At 37.2% G+C, this 27,852-nt stretch overlaps 1 protein-coding gene across 1 annotated transcript in view; it reads right to left on the reverse strand.

Moving 5' to 3' along the window:
• Positions 1-3,052: 3,052 nt before the first annotated feature.
• The window catches only part of LOC150101773 (bolA-like protein 2), a 53,030-nt gene continuing 28,230 nt past the window's right edge, over positions 3,053-27,852 (reverse strand). The window contains exons 2-3 of the mRNA XM_090400626.1: positions 22,534-22,628; positions 3,053-3,247 (exon numbers count right to left, since the gene is read on the reverse strand). Of these exons, the coding sequence (XP_090256752.1) occupies positions 3,151-3,247; positions 22,534-22,628 (192 nt within the window). The 3' untranslated portion in view covers positions 3,053-3,150. The remainder of the gene's footprint in view (positions 3,248-22,533; positions 22,629-27,852) is intronic.

Consider the following 27,852-nt stretch of genomic DNA (forward strand, 5'->3'; position numbering starts at 1 on the left):
TGACCAGAGTTTTTGTCCCATCATAAATCTCCTTCACCAACCTCACGTACTTTTCCAACACATTCCCTTCTTCCTCATACACTTCCATACCTCCTGTCTGGCCACTGTCATATGCCTTTTCCAGGTCTATAAACACCATATGTAGCTCTGCCTGCATCTCACTATATTTCTCCAATCGCCTTAGCACAAATATTGCATCCATTGTCCCTCTTCCTGGCATAAATCCAAACTGCTCCTCACCAATTTTTGTTTCACCGTATCCTTCCTTCAATTACTCTTTCCCATATCTTCAAAGTGTGTGACATCAGCTTGATCCCTCTATAGTTGCCACAATCTTGAACATCTCCTTTTCCCTCGTAGATTGGGACGAGAATGCTTTTCCTCCATTCTGGTATCTTTTCCTCATTAGATCCAATAACATGTCTATGCCCTCACTGCCCCAAGCTTCTCCAGGTATCTGGTCCACCCCCCACAGCCTTTCCATTCTTCGTTTTTCTCAGTGCCCAATACACTTCCTCTGTATGTCCTGCACCGATCCTTCGTTTGCCTCTCCATCCTCACACCTCTCTCTTGGATTCTCCTCATTTAGTAGATTACGAAAATATTCTTCCCATCTTCCTCTGATTTTGTCCTCCTCCTGTGGCATCCTTTATCTGCTTAACTGATGTTATGTCTTTAGAGGCCTCGAAAGACATAACATTCCATGATGTTGCCTTTCGTGGCCTTATCTCTAGCTTTCGCTATTCTCAACAACTTAGCTTCACTACCGTTTCTCTCCAGCACTTCATAAACCTCTTCAACTGCCCTCGCCCTTGCCACAGCTCTCTTTGCACTTTTCTTCGCTAATCTATATGCCTCCTTGTCGGCTCTGGTTCCAGACATGTCCCATTTTTTCTTTGCCTTTTCTTCCCTGATCTCCAACTGTACCTCCTCATTCCACCATCATGCCTCCTTATCCTCGGGCAGCTCCTTTCCTGATGTTATACCAAGCACCTCTTCTCAAACTTTTCCAATATTCCAACTATTTATGTCCCACCATTCTTCCACATCCTCTGGTAATTCATTCCTTCCAATACCTTTCTTAAACTCATTCCTTGGACCTTCCTCTTCCAATTTCCAACACTTTATTTTCCTATCTTTCGTCCGCTTCAGTCTATTCTTCTTTTCCCCTTTTATATCACACTCTACCTGTGCTGTGCTGCTACACTTTCTCCGTTTTAATCACTTTAGTTTTTCACCTCCTTCACATCTTTCCTTCTGCACATAATATAGTCAATTTGACTCATCCTATCCCCGCTCTTATAAGTTATCAGGTGTCCAACTCTTTTCTCAAACGTGTTAGCTATTGCCAGGTCGAAGGCCACAGCATGCTCTACAAGGATATAAACTTTTACAGCGGGGTTAATAGAATGGAAGAAACGGAGTTGGAATCATCATCGACAAGGAGCTGAAGGGTGCAGTCTACAAGCTGTGCCGAAAGAACGATCAGATTATGAGTGTTAAGCTTGAGATCAGAGGAAGCGTGGCTGGGATAGTGTGTGTGGATACGCTCCACAAGTAGGTTGTGATGAGGAAGAGAAAGAGGCATTCTGGAGAAAACTAGACCAGGTAGTAATGGGAATCCCTGATAGTGAGAGTGATCGTCGGAGCAGACCTGAATGGGCATGTAGGAAGGCGACGAAGTGAAGAAAGGGTGCATGGGGGTTGGAGTAGTGGTGAAAGAAATGAAGGTAAAATCGTAGGTAAAAGGTAGAATCGACATTTCATCCCTGGTTTTTGGCATGTTTTCTTACGGCCAGATGCCCTTCCTGACGCCAACCCTCCCCATTCATCCAGGCTTGGGATCGGCACCGAGATGGGATAACTTGCCCTCCCCAGTGGCTGGGCTTATAGTGGTTCTCAGTAAGATCTGCAAAATACACCTCTACAGCTGCAATCACCTCTTGATTTGAAGCAAAATGAATTTCACATGGGATGCTTGACACTTTTTGACATCCTTCACGTGGATCATCTTCAAGGCTGGTACGGCCATGTTTAAACTCGACAGCCCATTTCTTAATTGTCGAAAACGAAGGAGAAGAGTGCCCATAAACTTTTATGAACTTCGAATGGATTTCTTTTGCCGTTAAACCTTCTTTTACAAAGAATTTTATAACCGCAAGATACTCAATTTTATCCATTTCAAGGGATAAAGACAACACTTTTGTTTCAGAAAGCTGTGTAAAACAAACTACTTGATAGAATGACTCGCAATTTCACATGGATGCTTATGACAGATATACCAACTTGGAAAAAAAATCTTGCCGATAGTGTTGACATCTATGGTCAAGGCCGAGAACTTTTCAGACTATCCTTGTATGTCTTTTATCATGATCCTAACTCAGCATTATCAACAAACTGTATATCACCTCCTAAAGAATTTCCAATATCATTCATATACAAGTTAAACGACAATGACCAGCACAAAACTCTGTGGTTCAACAGGTCACCATCTCTCCTTAGACTAAACTCTTCTATACATAGATACATATGCTTTCTTAAACTGGCCAAAAGCAACACTCCTATCCATGTCACAAGTTTATTTTGCATAACCTATTCCCTCTTAGCATGCATAACAATCTCACATGTGGAATCCTATCCAACATCCTGAAAAAATCCAGAGGTACCATGGCGTATCCATTTCTACTGTCATGCTATAATAGTGACAGCAGAATCAAATATCATGATCATAACATACTAACATTTTTGCCAGTCCTGGCAAAAATGTTAGTAAATAAGGAAGCCAAGTGGAATCAATTTTGTGTGGTCTCTAATTTCAGATAATTAGGTACTAGGAATATATGCTATTAAACAATATTAAAAATTAAATAATATACTTGCTGATTATATTTTTACAAAAAAAGAAACTAATTATAAAGAATACTGTCATCTTTTTAGGACAGTAAAATCTTCTAAAATTTTATCAAATTTGAAATTTTTTGCTTCAAGGCCCAATCAGGACCATTCTGTTTAAGGCTAGCCGCGATTTTTACAATAAAAGACGAAAACTAAATTTTAGGGATTAGAATAGTTAATAATTTATTTAAACATGAAATATTACATCCAAAAAGTTTTTTTAAAACAAAATTTATTAACACTAGCTAAAGGAAATCATGATTTCTGCTTCTCCCATTGTTCTGGAGTCAATGTTTTTTGAGTAAAGGCATGGATGATCTTCATTTCTTCAGCTAATACTGCATTTACCATCCTGCAATGCAAAAAAAAGATAACTGCATTTTACATTAATCTTTTGAAATTTTTTTTAATACAGTCATGGTCACATTTGTTGCAGCACCTAAAAATTTTATACTTTTTGTAAGCTGAATGCTAAAACATGTTCTGAGTCTATGTTCATTACTGAACTACAACAAAATGCCCTGGATAAAAAAGAGTAACAAATTATAAAAAGCAAACAAAATAAAATTAACTACATACTGAGGGATTGGATAGTATACCAGCTCGGGTCTTACGTGAAGTGGCTAAAGAATTGTCAGGGCCCTCGACCATTTTGTTTAATTTAAGTCTCAAGTTTGGATTAGTCCTGAGGGGGTGGAAAGAGGGGAAAATAGTTCCATTGCATAAGGGAGGCTCCAAGACTGCTGTTGCAAATTACCGACCGATCAGCATATCAGGAGTTGTCAAGGTTTTGGAGAAAGTAGTCAAGAGCAAATTCAGGAATGGATAGATGAAAATGGAATACTGTATGGGGACAGCATGGTTTTGTAAAGAGTAGATCATGTCTCAGTAACTTGCTTAAGTTTTATAACACAGTGGTGGCTGAACTGGATAAGGGTAATGGGTTTACAGTGATACTGCTGGACTTTGCTAAGCCTTTGACAGGATACCACGTGGAATTCTAATCAGTAAACTGCAGCATATGGGGATGGATATAGGGTTGGTGAGATGGATAGGTATCAGAGAGTAGTTTATTCAGGAGTAAAGTCCAAAAGAAGGCTTGTGACTAGTGGTGTGCCGCAGGGTTCTGTTCTTGGACCACTGCTATTTAATTTGATCATTAACGATATAAGAAAGGATCTGAGAGGAACTGTTCATTTATTTCCTGATGATGCAAAGTTGGGTAGAGCAATACTGAATGCACATGATGTCAAAATTTTGCAGGAATATTTAGATATATTGGAAGACTGGGTTAAGGAGAATGGATGTCGGTTTAATGTAGCAAAGTGTAAGATTATGCATATTGGGGTGAAAAGATTAACAGTAGTATACCACATTGGTGGAACTGTACTCCAGGAGACTGATGAAGCCAGAAATTTGGGAGTGTTGGTGGACAGGGAGTTGAAGTTTAGGGGGCACATAGCAAAAGTGGCTAAATCAGCTCATCAGATCGCTTGATTGCTGAAGAATACTTTGATGAGCAGAGACAAGCAGGTTATCATTCTCTTTATCCAGCCTTGATAAGACCCCATCTTGACTACTGTGCCCAGGGTTTCTTCTTGATGGGGAGGAGATATCATCTTGGTCACTCACCTATGGAATGAACCTTACAAGAACGGGTTGAAGATCTGTGAGTTACAGAAATTGATTGATAGGCAGAAAATGGGTGATATGATTGAGACATTCAAGGGTTTTTAAAAGATTAATTCAGAGGAAAATTTTCAGAACAAGCCTTAGGGCCTCCCTCGATGAGTCTAAGGACTACTTGGGGTAGCCTGTAATAATAATAATATTAAATATTGTGTGTTTAGCTTAACATATTGCAAGTGGTGATTAAAAGAGAAGAGATAAGTAGAAATAAAGCTGTACTGATATACAGATTAATGTATGAGGGTGGTCTGAAAAGTTCCAGCCCAACAACGAAAAAATAAACTTATAATTTCAAAATTATTTTTATTTTTCAACATAATCTCTCTTAAGACTAATATATTTATTCCAGCGATGCTCCAGCACATTATCCCATCCCCATAGTGTTTCTTAGTAAGATCTGCAAAATACCCCTCTACAGCTGCAATCATCTCTTGATTCGAAGAAAAACGCTGACCAGCGAGGAAGAGTTTTAGTTTTGGGAAGAGACAGAAGTCAGAGGGAGCCAAATCTCGGGAATAGGATGGATGTTCCAACAATTCATAGTGCATATCCCTTAATTTTCCCATTTCCAAAACACTTTTGTGGGCAGGTGCATTGCCTGATGAAAGATGATGTTTTTCTTCTGCAAACAGGGTCTTTTCTCACCAATTTTTTTGTCTAGTCTGGTAAAATATCGGAATAATATTCCCCTGTTATTGTTTTACCCTTTTCAAGATAATAATTAAACAAAATGCCTTTAGCATCTCAAAACACCAATGCCATGACCTTTCCTGCTGATGGAACTGACTTTGTCTTCTATAGTGCTGAACAATCGGCTTCTGTCTACTGTTTTGACTGCTGTTTGGATTCTAGTGTGTAATGGTGAATCCAAGTCTCATTCATAGTGATAAATTGATGCAAAAAATCAGTTTTATTATTGTTAAAATGCTCCAAGCACTGTTCAGAGATTTTCATGAGAGTATGTTTTTGATCTGCTGTGAGCAAGCATGGCACCCATCTTGCATAAAGCTTTTTCATTTGTAATTCTTCACCCAAAATATATCCTACACATTCTTTTGTGATGCCTATAGTCTCAGCAATTTCACATACTTTGACTCGCTGGTCATCCAATACCATATTGTGCACTTGATCAATGATTTCTGGTGTTGTTACACTTTTTGGATGTCTTTCACGTAGATCATCTTCAAGGCTGGTACGGCCATATTTAAACTCGGCAGTGAATTTCTTAATTGTTGAAAACGAAGGGGAAGAGTGTCCATAAACTTTTATGATTCAAATGAATTTCTTTTGGCGTTTACAAAGAATTTTATAACTGCACGATACTCAATTTTATCCATTTCAAGGGATACAGATAACAGTTTTGCTTCAGACAGCTGTATAAGACAAACTACTTGATAGAATGACTTGTAATTTCACATGGATGTTTATGACAGATATACTAACTTAAAAAAAAAATCTTGCCGATAGTGTTGCCATTTATGGTCAAGAACGTTTCAGACTACCCTCGTATATCATTATGCATGGACCTTCAGACATCCACATTATAATGTCTGGAATGGCATAAAAGAAATCATGTTCCTCTTATCCCAGTCTTCATTGAGTGTGTATCTTAAAGATGCCTATGATAATGTTAGCTTGAGCTAGTGAAATGTGAGGTTGTAAATACTTAATTTAGTTATTAAGTTTAGTCATTTCATTCATGGGTCTAAGTAGTTTATTCCAGATATTTTCAACATGGATGCCAGTTCACTGAAACGGTGTTCATGGAAGTACTGTAGAAACAGATCATTTATAAAATAGGGTTCATTAACTAGCAAAACCTCTTTCTTCAGAACACAATCAAGCAATTTTAGGAAGATTTTTGTGCATCCCAAATGACACTGCACCTATGTGGCCTTTGTAAAGAACCTAAAAGCATGTCTGTGATTTGAATAAAAGGTATTTTTTGTTTATTCAGCTTTTACAAAGTCCAATGTGAATTTATCATTAGTTGTTTTACAATTGTAACATGGTTCAGTGTAATAAACTGAGAATGAAGCTACAGTTTTTGTTTCAAGTCCTTTGCAACATGGCAGTTTCTCTCCCCCCCCCACCTTGGAATTCCTGCCAGACTGTTGGAAAAATGAGGATTAGAGGTATCCTCTTCACCAGTGACATGGTGATTTTTCTTATTCAAATCTCTCACTCACTCACACTCACAAGGGATATGGTTTTTACAGATGAATTAGATAAATCTGAATTACATCTCTTATCTTCAAAATCTTCAAGTAGAGGCATTCCAAAAATTCATTTCAGTATTCTGTCCAGATATTAAGTTCACTGATTCTCTATCTCTAATGGGTTATATTGAAACATTCAGCATAGTTGTCATCATACAATTCAATAAGCCTACTCCATTCCCATTTTAGGACTTAAGTTTTTTTTTTCCAGTAAATAGATCAGAAGTGCCTAAGCCTAATTTAGTTTTTTTTGTTTAATCTTAAATCATGTTTGTCATGAAGATCACCTGTTTGTAATAATTTCCTTCTTCCGAATCTAGTTTTCTTTCTTCATTATGAGCTACTGATGGACAGAGATACATAATATACAGCTCTTCCTGCCAAGTCAATTCTACCTTCTCGTGGTGTGGCCTGTTTCAACAAAAGGAGCTCTTGCGCAAGCAGCAAGAATTCCTGCTGCAAAAGGATACCTTTCTAGTTGGAGGAAATGCCAACTAGACACTAGGTGGTAGATGTTCTTCATCACCTGGTGAAATACCACTATCCAGTGGCAACTACCATGTTTGATCTCCAGAGCAGTGATTCCAGTTTAGTTTATGTTCCCCCTTCTTTTCTTCATGCAGTGGAGTGATACTTTTCAAGGTCTATGACAACATACTTAGACATCCAGAACCTCCTCCATTTCAAGGATAAATCAGTTAAAAGTGGTACTGCAAGCCAGCTGCCAGTTAGTGCACAGACCCAAACCTGTCAGTCACAAGTCAGGAGGTTTCCTGGTCAGCTGGCACATAATCCTGTTGCCACATACTCTGCCAGGTTGTGTCCAGAGAAAGAGTCTGAGTAGTGGTATGGGGGGGGGCTGTCAAGGCCACATCATGGCATGGAACCTTGTTTCTCTTTATATAGAGGTTATGTCTGAGACACTGTCTTCTCTCACTGCACATCCCCATTATATCCTTACAGGTAATCATGATTAAACTTATGAAGGCTCCAAACAATGACAGTAACACTACTACAAAGAAGGAATCGTAAATAGACACAACATACAAACTAAACCAGAACCTGTTCACTAAAAGCTCACTTTCACACATCCACTTTGCTGACATCTATGGCATTAAACACAAAGATAAATGACATTCCTACCACTTGCAGTCTTCCGGACCAGACATCTTATTCTTGACAAAAACCTAGATCGCAGCTACACCTAACTGTCCACATCCAATGCCCAACTACACACTTAATGATTCTTTTCGACACAAGAGTGGCACCTATGTCTTTGTGAAATCTGACATAGCCTTCCAGAGAATGGCTAATTTAGAATCCCTCCTTTTAACCTACTCTGGGTCAAGGTTTCCTTGCCCTGCTTAATAACATTCACACCTCTTCACAGGAGTCTTTGCTATTATTATTATTATATGACACCTCCAGGGAGTCCAAAGACTCATCAAGGGAGGGCACCTACTCTACAGCTCTCCATCTTCACTGCTCAATCCACCAACTACACCAACACCATCTACTGCCAACCACCCCTAGTATTTTCACAGACAATCACAAATATCCATGCACACAGCAGAATTCGAACCTGCAGTCTTTTGGCTGGAGAGCAGATATGCTACCACTTGGCCAACCAGGCCGGCAAAGTAATGATCTATACTTTGCTACAAGTAATGATCTAACACAAATCATACATACATCTACCTACTCAAATTCCTAATAACCCACTTCACTCTCCAAATAATCTGGATCCCCTTTTGACCAGTACTCCTTCCAGATACACAATTACAACTCGGCTACAATCTTATACAAGTCTCCTCTCTCACAGAACACCCCTCCTCCAACCACTCCCAACCTCACATTCTCTGGCACTACAAAGGAGCCAATTGGGATAATCTCTGGAATTTCTACATGATTATTTTTCTTTGACTATTGTTTCTGCTCATCTCATTCTAACATCTGCTGCGAACAAGTTATAGAAATTATCCTCAATGGAATGAACACCATCTCCAATTCAACTGAAAGTGTATCAAAGTAGTCAAAGAAAAAATTTAGCTCATGGCATGTGGCTAGCTTCAAGAATTCTTCACACTCTGCCTATATCAAAGCATGCAACATATGCAAATCAGTCATCAGCAGATCCAAATCTGATTTCATAAAGGTGAACAACAAAATGCATGCCTCCTGTCCAAATGGAAGCTGTGCCTTCTGGTCCCTCGCTAGGGCTATTGGATGCAAATTCTGCTCCCCTGCACTTCCCCTTCTGATGAGAGAGAGAGGTGGAAGTGTAGTCAAAGATAAAGCTGACCTCCTGGCATCACTATTTCCTCAAACTCCTGCATAGATGACAAGGGAAATCACCTCCTATCATACTGGAATTCAAGTACCATATGCTTCCTGTAGCTTTTTGACAAAAAGAAATAAGAAAACTACTAAATAACTTGGATACTAAAAAGTTTTCTAGTAATGATGGCATCTCTCCAATTATTCTCAAACCCTGTGCTTCAGAGTTACCAGCCATCCTGCATCACCTCTACAATCAATTATACATATCTGCTACTTATCCCAGATATGGAGCAGATATCTACTCTCTTTCTCCTGTACACAAATGCCTACTCATAATCACCACTAATCCAATCCACAGTTTCGCAGATGATAGTACTCTCCACTCATCCTGGTAATTTGACAAACAATACAGTATTCTGACATCCCAGGCTACAAGATCATCTACAACCAATGCATTAAACATTCTTCATTCATCTTCATACCATCCTTCAATAGGGGTGAGGACAACCTTGTTATGTTCAATGCCATCAAAACACAGTCTTGCCTTTTCTCTTGCCAAAGAGACCTCAGTTCAGTAATGCACAGATCATCAGACAAGATCAGATCCCTCTGCTTGGACTAATGTTTACTTCCAAGTCTTTCCTGACATAAACACATCACATCAGTAGCCTCCTCAGCATCCAAGAAACTTGGCATTCTCTTTCGTTCAAAAGGCTATTTTAAATCCAATTAACTCCTAACTATATACAAATCCCAAAGCTGCCCGTGCTTAGAATACTGTTCATATGTTTGGGGTGATGCACCTAAAACTTTCTTTAAAATCCTTTATGCTGTTCAGAGGTGAGCAATTAGGCTTACTGATGATCCCGCTCTTAAAAATTCACTTCAGTCGCTATCTCACAGATGGCGACTGAAGTAAATAGACACAGTGTTTCAGCACTGTGTCTATTCTACAGTTATTTTTCATGGTCACTGCTCCATCTGATGTGAGGTAGTGGTAACTATCATTCCTCTAATTCCTGTTTCACTAGTTAATACAGGAGCAACAGCAGCTATCCAGCACCCCTCTACTGTGCAACTGTAAACACACTAAACCTGTTTCTTCTCTTTCTCTTTTATTCTGTCCACCTCTGTCATCTTGAACAGCCTTCCCCATGAAGTATTCCTAACCACAACCAGCAGTTCTTAAAAAAAACTCATCTGCATTCCACACAGTGCACTGATGTTCTTATAAATCTTTTGAACTCTCACATATGGGATCAATATAAAAAAAAATTCTTCTCAGAGACAAGATGGAATTCAGATAAATATTAATTATTAAATAAAAGTCCAATTTTAGAGAGAACAAGAATACAAGTCACTTTGAAATAAATAAGAATTCAAAACCACCAATTGCAAAATATGGTTTCTCTTTAATACTGGAATGTGAGAATTACATTATATAAAATGCCCTGTTTAGCATGCTAATGTAGTAAGAATGTCTTTTAATTTGATTTATCCAGAAAGAGGAATACTAGTAGTGCTGCCTTATTCTGGCTCCTGCTTTGGCAAGACAAGCAGTCCTGGATGGCCCAATATTAGCTAGAAAGCTTGTCTGAAAGAGTCAATAGAAATGGAATGCTGCCAGCATTTGGGGTAAACCTGGCAATCCACTTGGGAGCACATTTATTGCTTAATGGATAGTGGACATGAGGCTCTGTGGAATTTCTGGCACTGTACAAGAAATCCCTTGAGCATGAATCTTCATCCTCAAATTTTGCAGAGGTTCTCACAAGGCCCCAACCACGTAGATATACCATAGATACAACATCTGACAACAGAAATAAGAAACAAAAGACACCCTGACACATATAACACATAAATGTACTAGGTGTTTTTCATTATCTATACAACAGATGAAAAGTCGATAAAGAAAATATCATCCTTTATTTAAAATGGTTTAGAAAGGCTGGCAGGATTTCTCAAAACAGTTAGTCAACAACAATGAGAAAAATTTCTAGAGAGCAACATCAATGGGAAGAAAACCAATTAGGAAAATACCTCTAAAACACTCACTATTCTAGAGGGATAATATCAAAAAGGGATCTCCTTGATGTCCCAGATGAGGAGATACATTCAGAGCTTAAAGATCAAAGAGTGGCAGGTCGAAGACATTCTGATATTCACATTCTAATGGTCACCTGGTTCTCAACCAGGAACATCATCCTTACTTTTGATACACCCAACCTCAAACGTTGGAAAAAACAGGATATCTCGATTGTCTTGTTAGGCTCTATATTCCAAATCTTAAGATGCCAGAAATACGGGTATGCCCAAACTGCTTATCATGGTTCTACCATTTGTGCCCAATTTGGAAGTAAAAAGCATCATCATGAGCCATGTTCTGCAAAGAAACCTAAATGTGTCAACTGCAAGAGAGGATCTGGCCTGTTCTTGTGCATGTCAAAGGTGGAAGAATGAAAAAGAAATACAAAAGATAAAAACAGAACAAAATATATTAGGATGAAAAGGGAATACGAGCTGCCACCACTACCACCACATCAGTCCTGAAGTACTTTTATGTTGAGAGGATGGTAGCTAAGAAAATATCAAAAGTGACCCAAACATGTATGCCTATTCCACCATCTGATAATTTCAGCATAACTAAATTTGATTATTGTGAGTAATTTCTATGGATCTTATTAGTCACTTAACCTATACATCACCCCTAACACAAATCCTAAAATGATCCTGTTTGATGAGAACCCATTTATCAAGAAAATTATGGTATGAGTATCACTGGAAGGTAAACCACCAGATACCTCCACAGAAAAAATGGATACTTCTATATCCATTGAAAGTAAACTAAACTCCACAACTGATCTTGACACATCAGATGATGTATTAAATGTTTTTCCAGAAGAAGAGATGGACACTGGCTGTCCATATTTCCCATAGTTGATAAATGCAAGCCTAAAAAAGGCAAGTCATCAACCTCTCAAAAACTGGACAAGTCTACAAAGCCAAAATAATGGGTAAATCATTACGTGGAACTATTGTGGATTCTGTCAAAGTATTGATATCAAAGGTTCTGCTGCAGAAACACATTTTAAACTCAGGAAGGACCCTACCATATGGTTTTTCATTGTTCGTAAGGACAGAACCAGAGATGAATGGCAAAAGACTGAAACAGTCTTGAAATGTTTACATATGAGGAGACATGCTACGAGGTTTAGAAGGTGCTTGTGGCCAACATAGGAAAAAAACTGCTTGATTGGGTTGTTAGTGAAAGAGCTAAAGGTATGAGAATATCTACTGTCCGTGTGTTGCAGGAATCGAAAAGAATTGCGCAAAACGATAATATAAAGGATTTCAAGGCCTACCTATCTTGGGTTTTTGGATTTATGAAGAGAAACAATTTAAGTGTGAACTCCTCCACTAGTGTTTATGGATGAGGTTAATGTAAGTTTTGACATGCCAGTTCTAGGACTGTGAATCTGAAGGGAGCAAAAGAGGTTATAGTTGCTACAACAGGGCACGAAAGGCCTAACTTTACTGTGGTTCTCTGCATAACTGCAGATGGTTCCAAACTGCCACCGATGGTGATTTTCAAAAGAAAGACTGTTCCAAAAGGTTGCGATTCCAAAGATATTATTGTTACTGCTAATGATAAAGGTTGGATAAATTCTGAGGAAGAGAAGAATAGCATTTTTCAACCCAAAATCTTTGTTAGTGTTGGATTTGTGTAGGGCACACACACACGACAGCAGAAGTTAAAACAGTTGTAAGTAAGTAAGTATTCCAAATTGGCCGTCATTCCAGGTGGTTTAACAAAAAAAACTCCAACCCCTTGATCATGCAGTAAATAAACATTCAAAGACAATTTGCAGGCTAAGTGGAAAGACTGGATGATGAATGGCATCCATGAATATAACAAAACAGGGCAGATGAAAAGAATGTCATATAAAGATATAGTTACGTGGATTGTAGAAAGTTGGGCTGATGTAAGTGAAAACTGTGTTAGAAATGGTTTCATTAAAGCACAAGGGAATGCAGTGGTGTCCGGTGACAATGATTATGAAGCTGAAGAAATACCGTTAAATTGTGTTAAAAACGAAATTTTTAACGCAATTGATTCTTTCAATATTGAGTCTGATGAAGAATTTTTTGGATTTGAATAATGTAATGTTCAATAAATATTGAGTAATACTTCTACCTCAGTTTTGTTATTACATTTGATTTACCTCTCATACCTTTCAAATGTATACTGCGCATGTTCATTTTTAATGAATTTAGCTTTTTTGTATAGATAACGTGTGTGTTATATATCGAAAAATACAGTAATTGAAAAGCAGTGGTCATTTGCCTGTTCATGGGATTTCTTATTACAATATGTTCCATTTATTAACCACTAGGTTTAGAGTTAAATGAGCATGAGCTTGATAACCTCATTTTGCAAATACCTTAGCTCATACTTTTTATAGGTGACTTGAATAAGCACAACACTGTGAGATAGTGCCAACACAAATGGACAAGACCACATTGTCGAGCATATGCTTGGCAATAATGACCTTCCCCCCTTTTAATAATGGACCTCAATACCTACTTCCATATGCCTACATCCCCCATATTCTGCAACAGATCTGCTTCCCTACCATTCTTCCGCTGCTCATGTGGGATGTCAAAGAGAGCACACACATATATATATGGAAGCAATCATCTTCCTGTGATTTGTGCCATGTCCTCAGACAAACAATGTTTTCCTACATGGATGCTCATGTGGAAAATTCACCATGTTGACTGGAATAATTTTTCCAATCTTGCAAAATTTAATGCAATGTTTTCTTATTAATGTTTTCTTAATGTAAGTAATATACTTAACATTTTTTTTTTAAATTTTAGATTTTAATCCATGCCTAAAAAGCAACAAGTTTTCTAAAGATAATTTCAGAATCACATTTGTTAATTCCTTCTTTTCTCTACATCCAACCCTTTACATTAATAGACAGCCATGAAGAGTATGTTAACTATATTTATATATAATTTTATTTTTTTTATTGGTTAGATTGTTTTAGACCTGTATCTGACTGAGTCATATTCACTGTAGAATCAAAGTAAATAATTTCTTGATATTCTATCTATATATAACTTTTAAATTTTTATTAAATACAAAAGATAATTATATGGCCATTCTGAGAATTACACAATATGAGCTTAAAGATTATCTCTCACAGTTAAATTCATTTCTGAGAAATGATATCAAATGCTATGCAAAAAGTGAATACAGTATTCAGCTAAAAGTTCTATAATTTCACTTGACCATATGCAAACTTCCTTTGCAGCATTCAATTCATCAGTGTCCTCTTTATCTTCCTGTATTTTTTTATTGTATTTAATCTGATTCATTCAGTGAATGAATTTTACCTTTCAAATTCCTTAGATTACAATAAAAGAAGTTGTAGGTCTCACTTGACTATTATATCTACATATATCATCTTGTAGCAAACAGGTTTGATGAAAAACACCCTTCTTTCATTTGCTAAAGGGGGAATTTGAAGATAATCGCTCTGACAAATAGAATATTTATTTGAACAGTTTCAAAAAAACAATCCAAGGAAAATGATTTCAGTAGAGAGTTCATCTCACTTTATGGAGCATATGCTCCTTACTTCAATTTGAGCATACGGCACTTTTGCTGATATACGAAGACTTGATATACTGTACTGTCATTCAATAATGACATACAAAGTCCTTTCTTGGAGAGTACATAAGATTAATATAAAAACTTTTCCAATATCACAAAATTCAACAGAGCAGCAATTCTCTTTTTGTTGCACTCCCTCTCCCCTTGCCATCATTCCCATTTCCAGGTGGCAGCTATTCCAAAACTCACAACTAATGTCATGCCAATTATTAAAAAAAAAAAAAAAAATATATATATATATATATCTAACCACAGTAATAAAAAGCAAGTTCATTCAAGCTTATTACTATGGTTACTGCTTTTTTTTTCTTTCTTTTTTATTGTTATACCACAGGTACCTATAAAGATTTAAAGACCAAGATTCAAAGTGAAACTCAGCTGATAACATGGCTACAATTAGCACAGCAATCATGTTATACTGAGCCATCCCTTAACCACATAGATGTTCTGGTAATATGAAAGTGAACAAGTGCATTAATGAATACAAACAAAAACGTTTTACCGTGTAACTAAAGCTTAATTTTTATTTATGAAATTTACACTCAATAGTGCCAGTGGTTTTTGAGGCAGTATGGTGTGAGATAGAGGTGAATAGAATGAAATACTTGGTTGGATGTTGTTATAGACCTGGTAATGTGGATGATAGTGACTATAAAATGTATAATCAAATTAGCAAAGCAAATAAGAAAAGGGTAATTATTATGGATGATTTTAATTATGGCAATATTGACTGGGATGATGAGATAGCAACTGGAAGTAAAGAAAATGAGTTTCTCGAGTTTTTGAAGGACAACTACCTCAGGCAGTATGTAACAGAGAGCACATGAGGATTGAGGGTCTTGGATTTGATCATCTCATCAGAGAATGTAATTATAAATGAGGTGTCAAATCACCGTTCGGTTGGTGAGAGTGACCAAAGTAATTACCTGGGTGGTTGCCAGCAGTGTGAGGACCTTTGTGAGAAAAAGGTATATGTGGAACTACAAAGGTGGTGATTACGAAGTGCTCAGGAGACAGCTTGCGGGTATAGCATGGAATGAGGAGTTAGCTGGAAAAGAGATCAATGCAGATTGGGGGGGGGGGATTCAAGAACTATCTAGTAGAAGCAATGTCTAAATGTATTCCGAGGGTCAGAAGGTTAAATAAGGTAGGTGTGTAAGGCTGTAGGACTTGATAATATATCACCACATATTCTAAAGGGATGTGCCAGGGAGTTGACATCTGCCTTTACATATTTTTTTAATATGAGTCTTGCACTGGGTCATGTTCCAAAGGAGTGGAAGGAGGGCAAGATTGTGCTGCTTCATAAGGGAGGTAATAGAACTCAAGTATCAAATTATAGGCTGATTTGTGTGTCAGATGTTGTGGTTAAGTTGTTGGAGAAGCTTGTGAGAACTAGGATCCAGAATTGGGTTGACAACAATGGTATTATCTTTGACGGACAGCATGGATTTGCTAAAGGGAGGTCATGTTTTAGTAATCTATTTACTTATTACAATAAGATGACAGCTTCCTTTGACAGAGAAGAAGGATATACAGTACTTAGATTTTGCAAAGGCTTTAAATAGATTACCACATGATCAGTTGATAGTTAAACTAGAGAGGATGGGGTTGGATATTAGATTAGTGAATTGGATCAGAGACTGGCTATCTGATAGGTATCAGCAAGTTGTGTATGGGGGAGCAATATCCCGGAAAAAGAAGGTTATCAGTGGTGTGCCTCAGAGGTTGGTTTTAGAGCCATTAATGTTTAACTTTTATATTAAGGATATTGGTGAAGATTTGGATGGAGATATTAGGTTGTTTGCAGATGATACAAAGTTGGGAAGAACTAGGAAAAGTAGAGAAGATGTTGTGGCCCTACAAGAAGACTTGAATAAATTGAGTGATTGGGAATGGGGATGTGAGTTCACTGTTTCAAAGTGTAAGGTTTTAAAATTTGTGAAACAAAGATGGGATGCAGAATTTATGCTTGGCAGGGATATATTGTCGGAGGTGATGGAAATAAGAGATCTCGGGGGTGATAGTGGATAAGGATCTGAAATTTAGGGGACACACTGCCAAAATTGTGAGGACAACACAAAAGCTTCTGGGAATGATGTGGAGGACACTGACTTGTACACGTGTGGAGATTCTTGTTCCATTGTATAAGACTTTGATTAGGCACACATGGACTACTGTGACTAGATTCGGTCACCTGGTTTTCAAAAGGACAAAGAGATATTGGAAAGGGTCCAGAGGCGACTGACTAAGGAAGTTTCTGACCTCTGGAAAGTCGAATATTATGAAAGATTGAGAAGATGCTATTTACAGAGTCTAGTGGATAGGAGAGAGAGAGAGATATAATAGAGACCTACAAGTTAGTAAGAGTTGTTATAGGATCAATGTTGTCGAGGTTCTACAGAAAACAGTGGGAGACCAGGGAAGAACCAGAGGTCATCCCTGGAAACTGTATAAAGAGGATGTGAGCAGGAGAGTGAGAAGCAGGATTTTTGCATACAGAGTTGTGAATGACTGGAATGCCTTGCCTGAAAATGTGGTGTCTGCAGAGAATTTGAGTGTGTTTAAAGTGCAGTATGATGAGCTGTGTGTATGATAAAAGGACCTCCTAGATGAATCTTTGACTCCTTTGGGCCTTGAGTGATAATAATAATAATAATTTATAATGCTGTAAAAAACAAACAAAATAAGTATAGTGTGATTATATGAGATTTTTGCAAGTCATTAAGTTGAAAACTAAAATATTAGCCAACATATAAAACTGATTCCTTTGAGTTTAAACACATGCATGAATTTTTCAAAGATTAGGAGCAAGTTCTTACTTGAGAAATTCATGAATTATGATCTTTTAAAATTCAATATATGTAGAGTCGTCTGCACAGTTAGCCTAGTGGCTATGGACTTTGCAACGTGCCCAGGTTCAATTCCTGTTGACAACGTTGAGCTTAAGGATCTTCCTCAGTCATAGCCAAGTTAGCCGGTCTTGGGTGTAGAGAGCATGGTTCTCCCCCCCAATTTATCTGGGATTTTTCATCATGCAAGCAGGCAAACCATCCCCGTGGACACACATGGATACAGTCACGAAAATCACCCTCAGGGGATGCAGCATAGGAGTGGTGAACCAGCTGCATTAATATGCCAGTAACCCCTCATTAGGAGGGGACTTAACTCATCCCAGATGGAGGAAAAGGACAGGAATTGGAAGGATATGTAGAGTCTTGAATTTTATATGAATTATACTCATAAACGACTGCAAACTTTATAGTACATTAGTTACAAGTAGGACAGGGATTATAACCCTGCTTTAAAAACCATACATGGAATTTTTTCAGGTTTCCAATCAACAGGATGGTGGTCTCAATTGGGGAATAAAATGCAACTAGCACTGAAAATGTATTATTATTATTTTCAATAGGATGGGAGGAGATGGGTATTACTGATGATAACTAAGAAACTTCAACTCAACAAAAACAGAAGTTAAGGAAGATTTCAGGTGTGTGACGGAGATGGTCATTTGAGGTTGAAATATATATATATAGCTGGTTGCTATTATAGACCGCAGTGCACAGAAATATGTGGATACCATGCACATATTATAAAATGCAACTAGCATTGAAAATGTATTATTATTATTTTCAATAGGACGGGAGAAGATGGGTATTACTGATGATAACCAAGGAACTTCAACTCAACAAAAACAGAAGTTAAGGAGGATTTCAGGTGTGTGATGGAGATGGTCATTTGAGGTCGAAATATATATATATATATATATACAGGGTGTTCGGGATAAATTTGACAGTTTCGTAAGGAAAAAGAAAATCTTCTTTGTATCTATTAAATTTAATGAATTGACAAAAAAACATTACAGGCAGAGTTAATTACAATACTATCAACAAGATTTACTCAAAATAACCACCATTAGCATCGATCACAGCTTCAATTCTGCTTCGGAACCTCGAACAAGCTGATGCTACAGTCTCCCTGGGAAGGGCCGCAAAAACTGTTTTAATTTTATCCATTAACTGGGCTTTTGTATTACTGGAAGTGCGATTGGTGTCTTTTTCAACTGCGCCCCATACAAAATAATCCATGGGGTTAAGGTCTGGGGAGTTTGGAGGCCAAACATTTGGACTGGTGAAGTCGTAGAAATTTTCAGACAACTATTTTTGACTTTTCCCAGAGGTGTGGCAAGGGGCCGAATCCTGCTGCCATACATACGGCCTACCATTGGCTACCCTTGTTATCCAGGGCTTGACTACAGTTAGCAACTCCACGAACAAAGCCCGAATTCCAATGCCAGGGTTCTTCAACACCTGTTCCTGCAGATTTGCGAGGAATTCTGCTGTACGAACGCAATCAGATCATCTGCTAGGGATCTTTCTTCTTGCTACATCCTCGTAGTCACCATTGCAAGTCTCTAGTTCATGCCTGATTGTTTTTACTGTATTCAGGGAGCATTGGGCAGCAGTCGTAATACCCTTATTTTGATGGCGGGCACGAATCATCATGATACAAGTTATTCTCTTCCATGATTCAGGTGGGTTCCAGCTATCCATCCTTTCTGACATCTTGTATATGAATGAAGAAGGGTCCAAACTTTTAAATGAAGAGAAATGTGTGTTAATACATGTAACTTACGGAAAAATATAATTAATTATAAATATGTCAAATTTATCCCGAACACCCTGTATATATATATATATATATATATAGCTGGTTGCTACTATAGACCGCAGTGCACAGAAATATGTGGATACCATGCATTGGCAGATTATCATGAGTGCAGACTGAGCAATTATTATGGGGGTCATAGAATGAAGAGGGAAAAGGGAGCATGGAAAGATGGTAGCCACTCATAATGCCTCTGACCAGGTGAAGCAACCACAAAGTCTTATTCTGGGAGGTTGCTAAGGATGTGGAATATTCACTCAAGAAAGGGTTTATGTGGAACTTTCAATCAAGAAATGGTTCATGTGGAATTACAAAGCTGGTGATTATGACAAACTTATAAGGCAGCTTGGAGCAGTGCCATGACAAAAGAAGCTATAAAGAAAGAATGTTAATAGTACATGGGAAGTGATCAGGGAAAGTTAGAGGGAAGCATATCCAGAGTCAGGAGGATAAACTAAGTGGGAGTTAAAGGATGAACTAATATAAGGAAGGAAGTTCAAAAAGAGAAAACACTATAGAAGGAATATAGAGAAAAAGGTGATCAGCATGCTCATGAATAATACAAACTGCAGGCAAGTGGGATGACCGGTATGGTAAGAAGGGATATTATTATGAAAGGATAACTTTAATCAATGCCAATGATAATAAATGACAGATGTAGAAAAAATTGTCGAGATATTCAGGGATCACTTTACAATGTATCATCTAGTGAAGATTTTGCACTTACTGATGTATGTGAGAACTGAGACAGATGAACTAGAAGTGCTTGGCATATTGAAATATATCAACGTAATTGCCGCAATGGGATTGGATGGCATGTTGACCTGCTTGCTAAGAAAATATGCAAGGGAACTGACAGTGCATTTGACAAAGTTATTTAAGTCTCAGCTCTAGCAAGGTTCCAAGGGAGTGGAAAAAGGATAAGATTCATTACATAAACGGTGGTTCCAAGACAGAAGAATATCGCTGTGTAGTTACACCTTTTAATAAAGAAAAGTTTGTTAAAGGTAAAATTCAGGAAGGGGCAAATAGGAATATGATACTCTATTTGCTGAGGAGGATACAGTTACATGGATATTAAATTTTCAGTGAGGACAGAGAGAAAAGCACTTGGATTGGGAAAGGGAGGCTTTCCCAATACTGCTGATGAATATAGGGCTATAATAATTTGTGTGTGTATATGTATGTGTGTGTGTGAGAGAGAGAGGGAGACACACACGCAGGTAAAAATATATAATCAGTTGCTGTTATAGGTTTCGGGTGTAGATGATGTAACTGGGATGCACTAACAACTTAGCTTAATGAGCATACATGGCAAGTAATAATTATGAGACTAACTATGGGAACATAGATGGAAGGATGAAAGGACATTTTTTATATATAAATCTCCTGCCCACTAGAGGCTGTAAACCTACTGGATATCAGTACTATGGATAAGGGATGGATAATCCAGAACATGGAACTTTTTTCAAGCCAATTCAAGTCTTCAATAAAGCAAGATGGTGATCTCATGATGGATAATGAATTCATCTACCACTTAAAGATATTCACATACTTATCATATCTATATATAGTCTGAGTCAAACCAACAGCCTACAGGTTGAAGAAAGGAAGCATTGTGTATTTAAATAATGATAATATATGGGGGTGAGAAGAAATAGAATTTATACAGCCACAGAGATATTACTTGAAACAGCATCAGCCTCCAATTGAGAAGCGTGATGATGTAGTCTTGACCTGGTAAAAGATTTAGAATCTGGAATTTCCATTCAATAAGTGTATGTGGAACAGCTCAGAATGATTAAGAGACATTTGCAAAGTGGTTTGGAGTAATGACACAGTCTAAGAAACTGTAAGAAGAGAAAGAAGTGAATAATGTATAGGAAATGGTCAATGAATGTTTACCATTCCCAGTGAGTTAAATGGATCAAAAGCATTATCAAGCAGGAGATGAAAAAAGCTATGGAAAGAATATAAAGAGAAATGTGATTAACAAACTCACGAACAGTATAAAGCACAGATACAACATGAAAAAAAAAGATGAAATTAGATTCTGAAAGAAAAAGCAGGGCAGGCCAAAGGAAATCCCAGAGATTTCTTCCACTATGTGGCAATAGTGAGTGGTTCTTTTGCAAAGGTGATTTAAAAAAAAAACAAAAAAAACATGAGTAATACAAGTGGAAACAATGCAATTACTGATGTAAAATGAGGGTACTGTTTTGAGAATAGAGGTGAAATTTTCAGGATATAACAAAATATCAATGGGAATAAAGTCATGCTGCCATGGAATTCGAAGGATATCAGCTGTATTATATGAAAGTGCAGGAGAGCACCTGCACTTTCATAAAATATTTTAAGTTATGGCAATGACAGTATCCGAAGGGATTGGAAAGGGCTAAAGCATTGGAAAAGTTGGTTAAAGCCCAAATTCAGGATGTGTAAATAGGAATACAACACACTATGGAAGTGGGCAGCAAGAAACAATCTTTTGATGAAGTCATGATATGGACAAGAAAACAGCTAATAGAAAAACATCTAAAAATTCAACACATCTAACTTCTAAAAATACTTGACTTAGCACAGAAGAGTACAAGTAAGTTGATTAATGACTAATCACTCTCCAATTTACTCCACTCTCTTTCACAGATTTTAAGTTTCTGATGCTTGCATTTGTCATGAATATTTTAATTGACACTGTTCAGCAGACTCTGCATCAATAATTAACCAACTGTCTTCAAATCTATTAAAGCACAAATAGCAACTATTCAACACTTCTTCAGAGTTACTACAAAATCACGAACCAAATTTTTCTTCATTTTCTTTCATTCATTCCTTCTAATGCTATCTTTTTAAAGAATATTCCTTCTTATGTATTAAGCATACAATTTACAGGTCTTTTAAATGCAGTAAACTAAATTGCATATCATTTCAATAATTTTTCATTTGTTTCTATCACAGTTTAAAGTTAAAAAAGCCATGAAAATTGCAATAAATATGCTAAGGTCTGATGCAATTGTCATTGTATGGCTTGTATACAATGAAAACACAAAACTTAAACCTAATGGATAAGATTTCTCTAAAATAAGTTCAAATTACCTATGTCTTTCCAAAAGTGATTTCCCTTCAAAATTAGGAGAAACAATTACTGCATTAAATTTAGCTCCACAGCCATCAGAAAAATCTTCTACTGACTATGAGGAAGGAAAAATGAACCATAATCAATCAACATGAAAATCTATAATGATTAAGATCACAATCCATCTATGTCACAATTAACTCCATATGAATAATGTTACCATTTCACAGCAACACTAAGTTAAATAAATATTTAGATGTTTTAAGTATAGGGATAAAATATGTCAACTGTTACTGCTTGCTATATTAAGGAACTTCAATTTCATTACTTTCATACACTACTAATAAATTACTAATAAGCACTACTCATTAGAGATACCAAGAAATTATATACTTGGTTTAATCCTTTATCCAAATGTAAGCAAACAAAGTTTGCACCTGAAGTATTTTCAGGACTGGGGCAACTCGTAGTAAAGGCGGTATGACTTCACATCACTTGCCTTAGAATCCCATAATGCAAAACACATCTCCTTGCAGACATGTATAATGCTATGCATTATGGGAAGGGTCTCTACCCAGACCGGTTTCCCTGTTTAAGTGTGGGGTTACCTCTCCAAAACTTGTGCGATCACTCAGATCACTCAACAAGGAGCAACCTGAGTGATCATTTAACTCAGTGGTGGCTCCGCTCAGTGACAGGCTCCTCAAATTATTATCCAGGAAAAGCATCAGCCAAGGAAGCCCTAATACAGGCCACCCCCAACGAATCCAAATCCCTGGATGCTCAAAAGCTCCCTAAGGCAAAAACCTTAAGGGAGCAAAAACTTTACTACCCCGGAATCAAACCACAAACCAGTTTCAACCTTCACTAAGGTCTCTTCAGTGAGAGCCAGACCCAGAAGTGATATTAAGGTTGAGGTAATGCAGAAGTCATTTTTCTATTCCAGTAGCCAAAAGGTGTCACACCTTATTATTAAATTACTCTGGATTAGAGAAAGGTTGTTGGAAGTTTTTTCACTTGGTTACACTAAATTAAAGATACCAAGAAATTATATACTTGGTTTAATCCTTTATCCTAAATCCTTCCGACAACCTTTCTTTAATCCAGAGTAATTTAATAATAAGGTGTGACACCTTTTGGCAACTGGTATAGGAAAATATGACTTCTGCATTACTTCAACCTTAGTGTCACCTCTGGGTCAGGCTCCCACTGAAGAGAGCTCAATAATGGTCGAAACCGGTCTGGATAGTGACCCTTCCCATAATGCATAGCATTATACATGTCCACAAAGAGATGTACTTTGCATTATGGGATGTTAAGGCAAATGATATGAAGTCATACCACCTTTACCACAAGTTGCCCCAGTCCTAAAAATACTTCAGGTGCAAGCTTTGTTTGCTTACACTTGGATATAATTGAGCAAGAGGTGCACGGGGAGTTGAGCAAACTAGATATTAATAAGACTGTGGGACTTGATAATATATCACCATGTATTCTAAAAGGAATGTGCCAGGGAGTTGACATCTGCCTTGAAATATGAGTCTTGCACTGGGTCATGTATATTAATTATTGGCGAAGATTTGGGTGGTTGTGGCCTTACAAGAAGACTTGAATAAATTGAGTGAATGAGCACGGGAATGGGGATGCGAGTTCAATGTTGCGAAATGTAAGGTTTTAAAATTTGGAAAACAAAGATGGATGTAGAATTCATGCTTGGTGGGGGATATATTGTGGAAGGAGGGCAAGATTGTGCTGCTTCATAAGGGAGGTGATAGAACTCAAGCATCAAATTATAGGCTGATTTGTGTGTCAGGTGTTGTGGTTAAGTTGTTGGCGAAGTTTGTGAGAACTAGGATCCAGAATTGGGTTGACAACAATGGTATTATCTTTTATGGACAGCATGGATTTGCTAAAGGGAGGTCATGTTTTAGTAATCTACTTAGATATTACAATAAGATGACGGCTTCCTTGGATAGAGGAGAAGGATATACAGTAATATACTTAGATTTCGCAAAGGTTTTTGATAGATTACCACATGATAAGTTGATAGTCAAACTAGAGAGGATGGAGTTAGATATTAGATTAGTGCACTGGATCGGAGACCAGTGCACTAATCTAATGGGGGAGGAACATCTCAGAAGAGGAAAGTCACTAGTGGTGTACCTCAGGGGTCTGTTTTAGGACCATTACTGTTTAACTTGTATATTAATGATATTGGAGAAGATTTGGATGGAGATATTCAGTTGTTTGCAGATGATGCAAAGTTGGGAAGAACTAGGAAAAGTAGAGAAGATGTTGTGGCCCTACAAGAAGACTTGAATAAATTGAGTGATTGGGAATGTGAGTTCAATGTTTCAAAGTGTAAGGTTTTAAAATTTGGGAAACAAAGATGGGATGTAGAATTCATGTTTGTTGGGGGATATATTGTCAGAGGTGGAGGAAATAAGAGATCTTGGGGTGATAGTGGAGAAAGATCTGAAATTTAGGGGACACATTGCCAAAATTGTGGGGGCAACACAAAGAATTCTGGGAATGATGTGGAGGACACTGACTTGTAGAAATAGGGAGATTCTTGTTTCATTGTATAAGGCTTTAATTAGGCCACTCATAGACTACTGTGCACAGATTTCGTCGCCTGGTTTTCAAAAGGACTAAGAGTTGTTGGAAAGGGTCCAGAGGCAACTGACTAAGGTAGTTTCTGCCCTCTGGAATATCGAATATGAAATTTACAGACTCTAGTGGATAGGAGAGAGAGAGGAGATATGATAGAAACCTACAAGTTAGTAAGGGGTTGTTACAGGATCCATGTTGGAGAGGTTTTACAGCAAATGGTGAGAGATCAGGGGAGAACCAGAGGTCATCGCTGGAAAGCTGGAAACTATACAATGAGGGTGTGAGAAGCAGGTTTTTTACATGCAGAGTTGAGAATAATTGGAAAGCTTGCCTGAGAGTGTGATATGATGAGCTCTGTGTATGAAAAAAGGATTCACCTCCTAGATGAATCATTGACTTCATGGGGTCCTGGTTAATAATAATAATGTCTGTTTCTATATATTACATTTAACTGACTAAAAGAGTAATAAGTTATTAGCATTTTTCTGTAGAACAAGGTAAAATGATACGTTACTCCAACTGTCCTCTATCTGCAATAAGACATATAGAAAGAAGGAACCTTCTTCATAATTTGTGCCAGTGTTAACAACAAAACTAATGGTTCATCAGCATACACTATAAACTCCCTCTTTGTATTCTCTACTCCAAAAGCTCTCCCTCCCCCTGATATAAACTTAGTTCCCACTATTTGCATATGTTCCAAAATGACATTCTGTTAGGCATGATCATGCAACACCAACAAAGTAGACTGCAATAATCAAAACAACAGACCCACAACAATCATTCTTTCATGTAGATTTCAAAATACGTGAAATCTAGACGAAAGAATGATCCAATCAAACATCAACGTGTGTAAATACTTGTGCATTTACTGCTCATTCGCTTCTTACTTAAGCCTTTATGAATATAAAGCTATGTGCTAATGCACTGATAGTTTCTTATATCATAATATCATCATCAAATTCCTGATGTGCACTCCGAAAGAGAATATCTAATATTTCATTTAAAAGCTTAATGATAACACCACAAATAAATTCTGAAAAAAGGAAATTAACATAGTAAAAATTTAGAAACACTTTCTGTTATCATATTATTTGTCTGTCAGTTTTTTTTTTTTTTTTAAATAAAGATGTTGAATACATTAATCAAAACCTTTTCTAATGTGTTAAGAAAATTAACAGGATAAACTATGTAAATTTTATAATAATTTATTATTTAACGATGAAACATTGTAAAATATTATTATTATTATTATTATGTGATACCTCCCGAGAGTCCAAAGACTCATCAAGGGAGAGTGTGCCAACAGCATTGAACAATCAATCCCAATTGCAACTATTAACCACGCTCAAACTTGCTTACCTTTTTGTGAGCCATTAGTAGCAGAGTACCAATCGACCAACCTTTGCTATCTGATTGAATCAGATAAGTTTACACCCTGCCACCTATATATAAACCTGAAAAACTGTTAAGTTTTCCAGTTTCATATGGAATAGTCCTAAAGAAGGAACAGGATCCTGTTCAGCACTGTACCTAAATAGACCAGCTTCTTTCCACTTGAGATAATTCCTTTGTAAAGTTGAAGAACATCCTATGATAATAGGCAGGTACCTTCAGGTAGATATTAAAGTGTTTTTTTCAACAGTTAGAAAGTCTCTTGCCTGTGTTATGATGACAACATTGTCTGCATACAGATATTTGTGACAGCCAGTTGCCGATAAATCATTGATAAAAATGCGAAAGAGCAAGGACAGCAATAAGGAATCGTGTGTAGGAAGTCTTTTTTGAGATTAAAACATTACTCCATTGCATATATGGATGGTGTGCTGGTAAAATTTTAACAATATTCTAGCTAAATAAAAAAAAAAGCAGTGAGTTCTCCCTCCCTCCCCTTTTTTTTTGAGAATCACAACCTAGGTTCATGACACTTCTAAACATGAAATCCTTGTTAGATGCTGAGTATATGGGAGTGTCATTACCTTAAGAAGCAGCCCAGGCAAAAATTAAGCATATGTTTGTTGAAAAAGAATACTCCAGTAAAATTGCTAGCAGAGATCATTAATCCACTGGCTGCCACATAGGAAAAAAAAAAAAGGGGAGGGGGAAGCACAAAGGGTACTGAAATAAGTTCACACCAGTGACCTTATTTCAGCACAATATATACGGTTATGGTACAAATGCTGCTAACCATCGTGTAGATTGAAGTGCATGCTACTCTACAGTTTATGGCAATTGTTAGTTTAACAATTGACTCGCATTAACCAGCTCCAGCATGCAACAGGACCTTAATGTGCAGTGCATCATAAGAACTGTCCTACATTAGTTAAAGTCATTTTCCAGATTGTTTTCATCTGAGGTCTCATAATTAAGATGCTAGACCCATTTGCATTATCAGCAAACAACTAAATATACCTATCAATTCACATGAGTTATTATTAACAAATAAGTTCATAAAATATCATTAACAACTCTACTCTTTTTTTTTTTTTTTTAATAATGATCCTATACATGAGAGGTTCAATGTGACTACAGGCCCAAATCATATTTTATTTCTGTTGATGAAAGACCGGGGAGTTAAAAGTACTATTTCTTGCAAATGGAAAAGTACAGAATGTTCAGTTTGTAACAAAATATGATGTAGACATTCATGGAACTGTTGTAACATCATTCAAATTGTAAGTTTGCTTGCTGCAAAACTGTTATTAGCTTTTATCAAATTCCAACTA

This window comes from Typopeltis vanoorti, chromosome 11, assembly GCF_054136105.1.
Source record: "Typopeltis vanoorti isolate ZY-2024b chromosome 11, IOZ_Tvanoo_1.0, whole genome shotgun sequence".
Taxonomy (NCBI): Eukaryota; Metazoa; Arthropoda; class Arachnida; order Uropygi; family Thelyphonidae; genus Typopeltis; species Typopeltis vanoorti.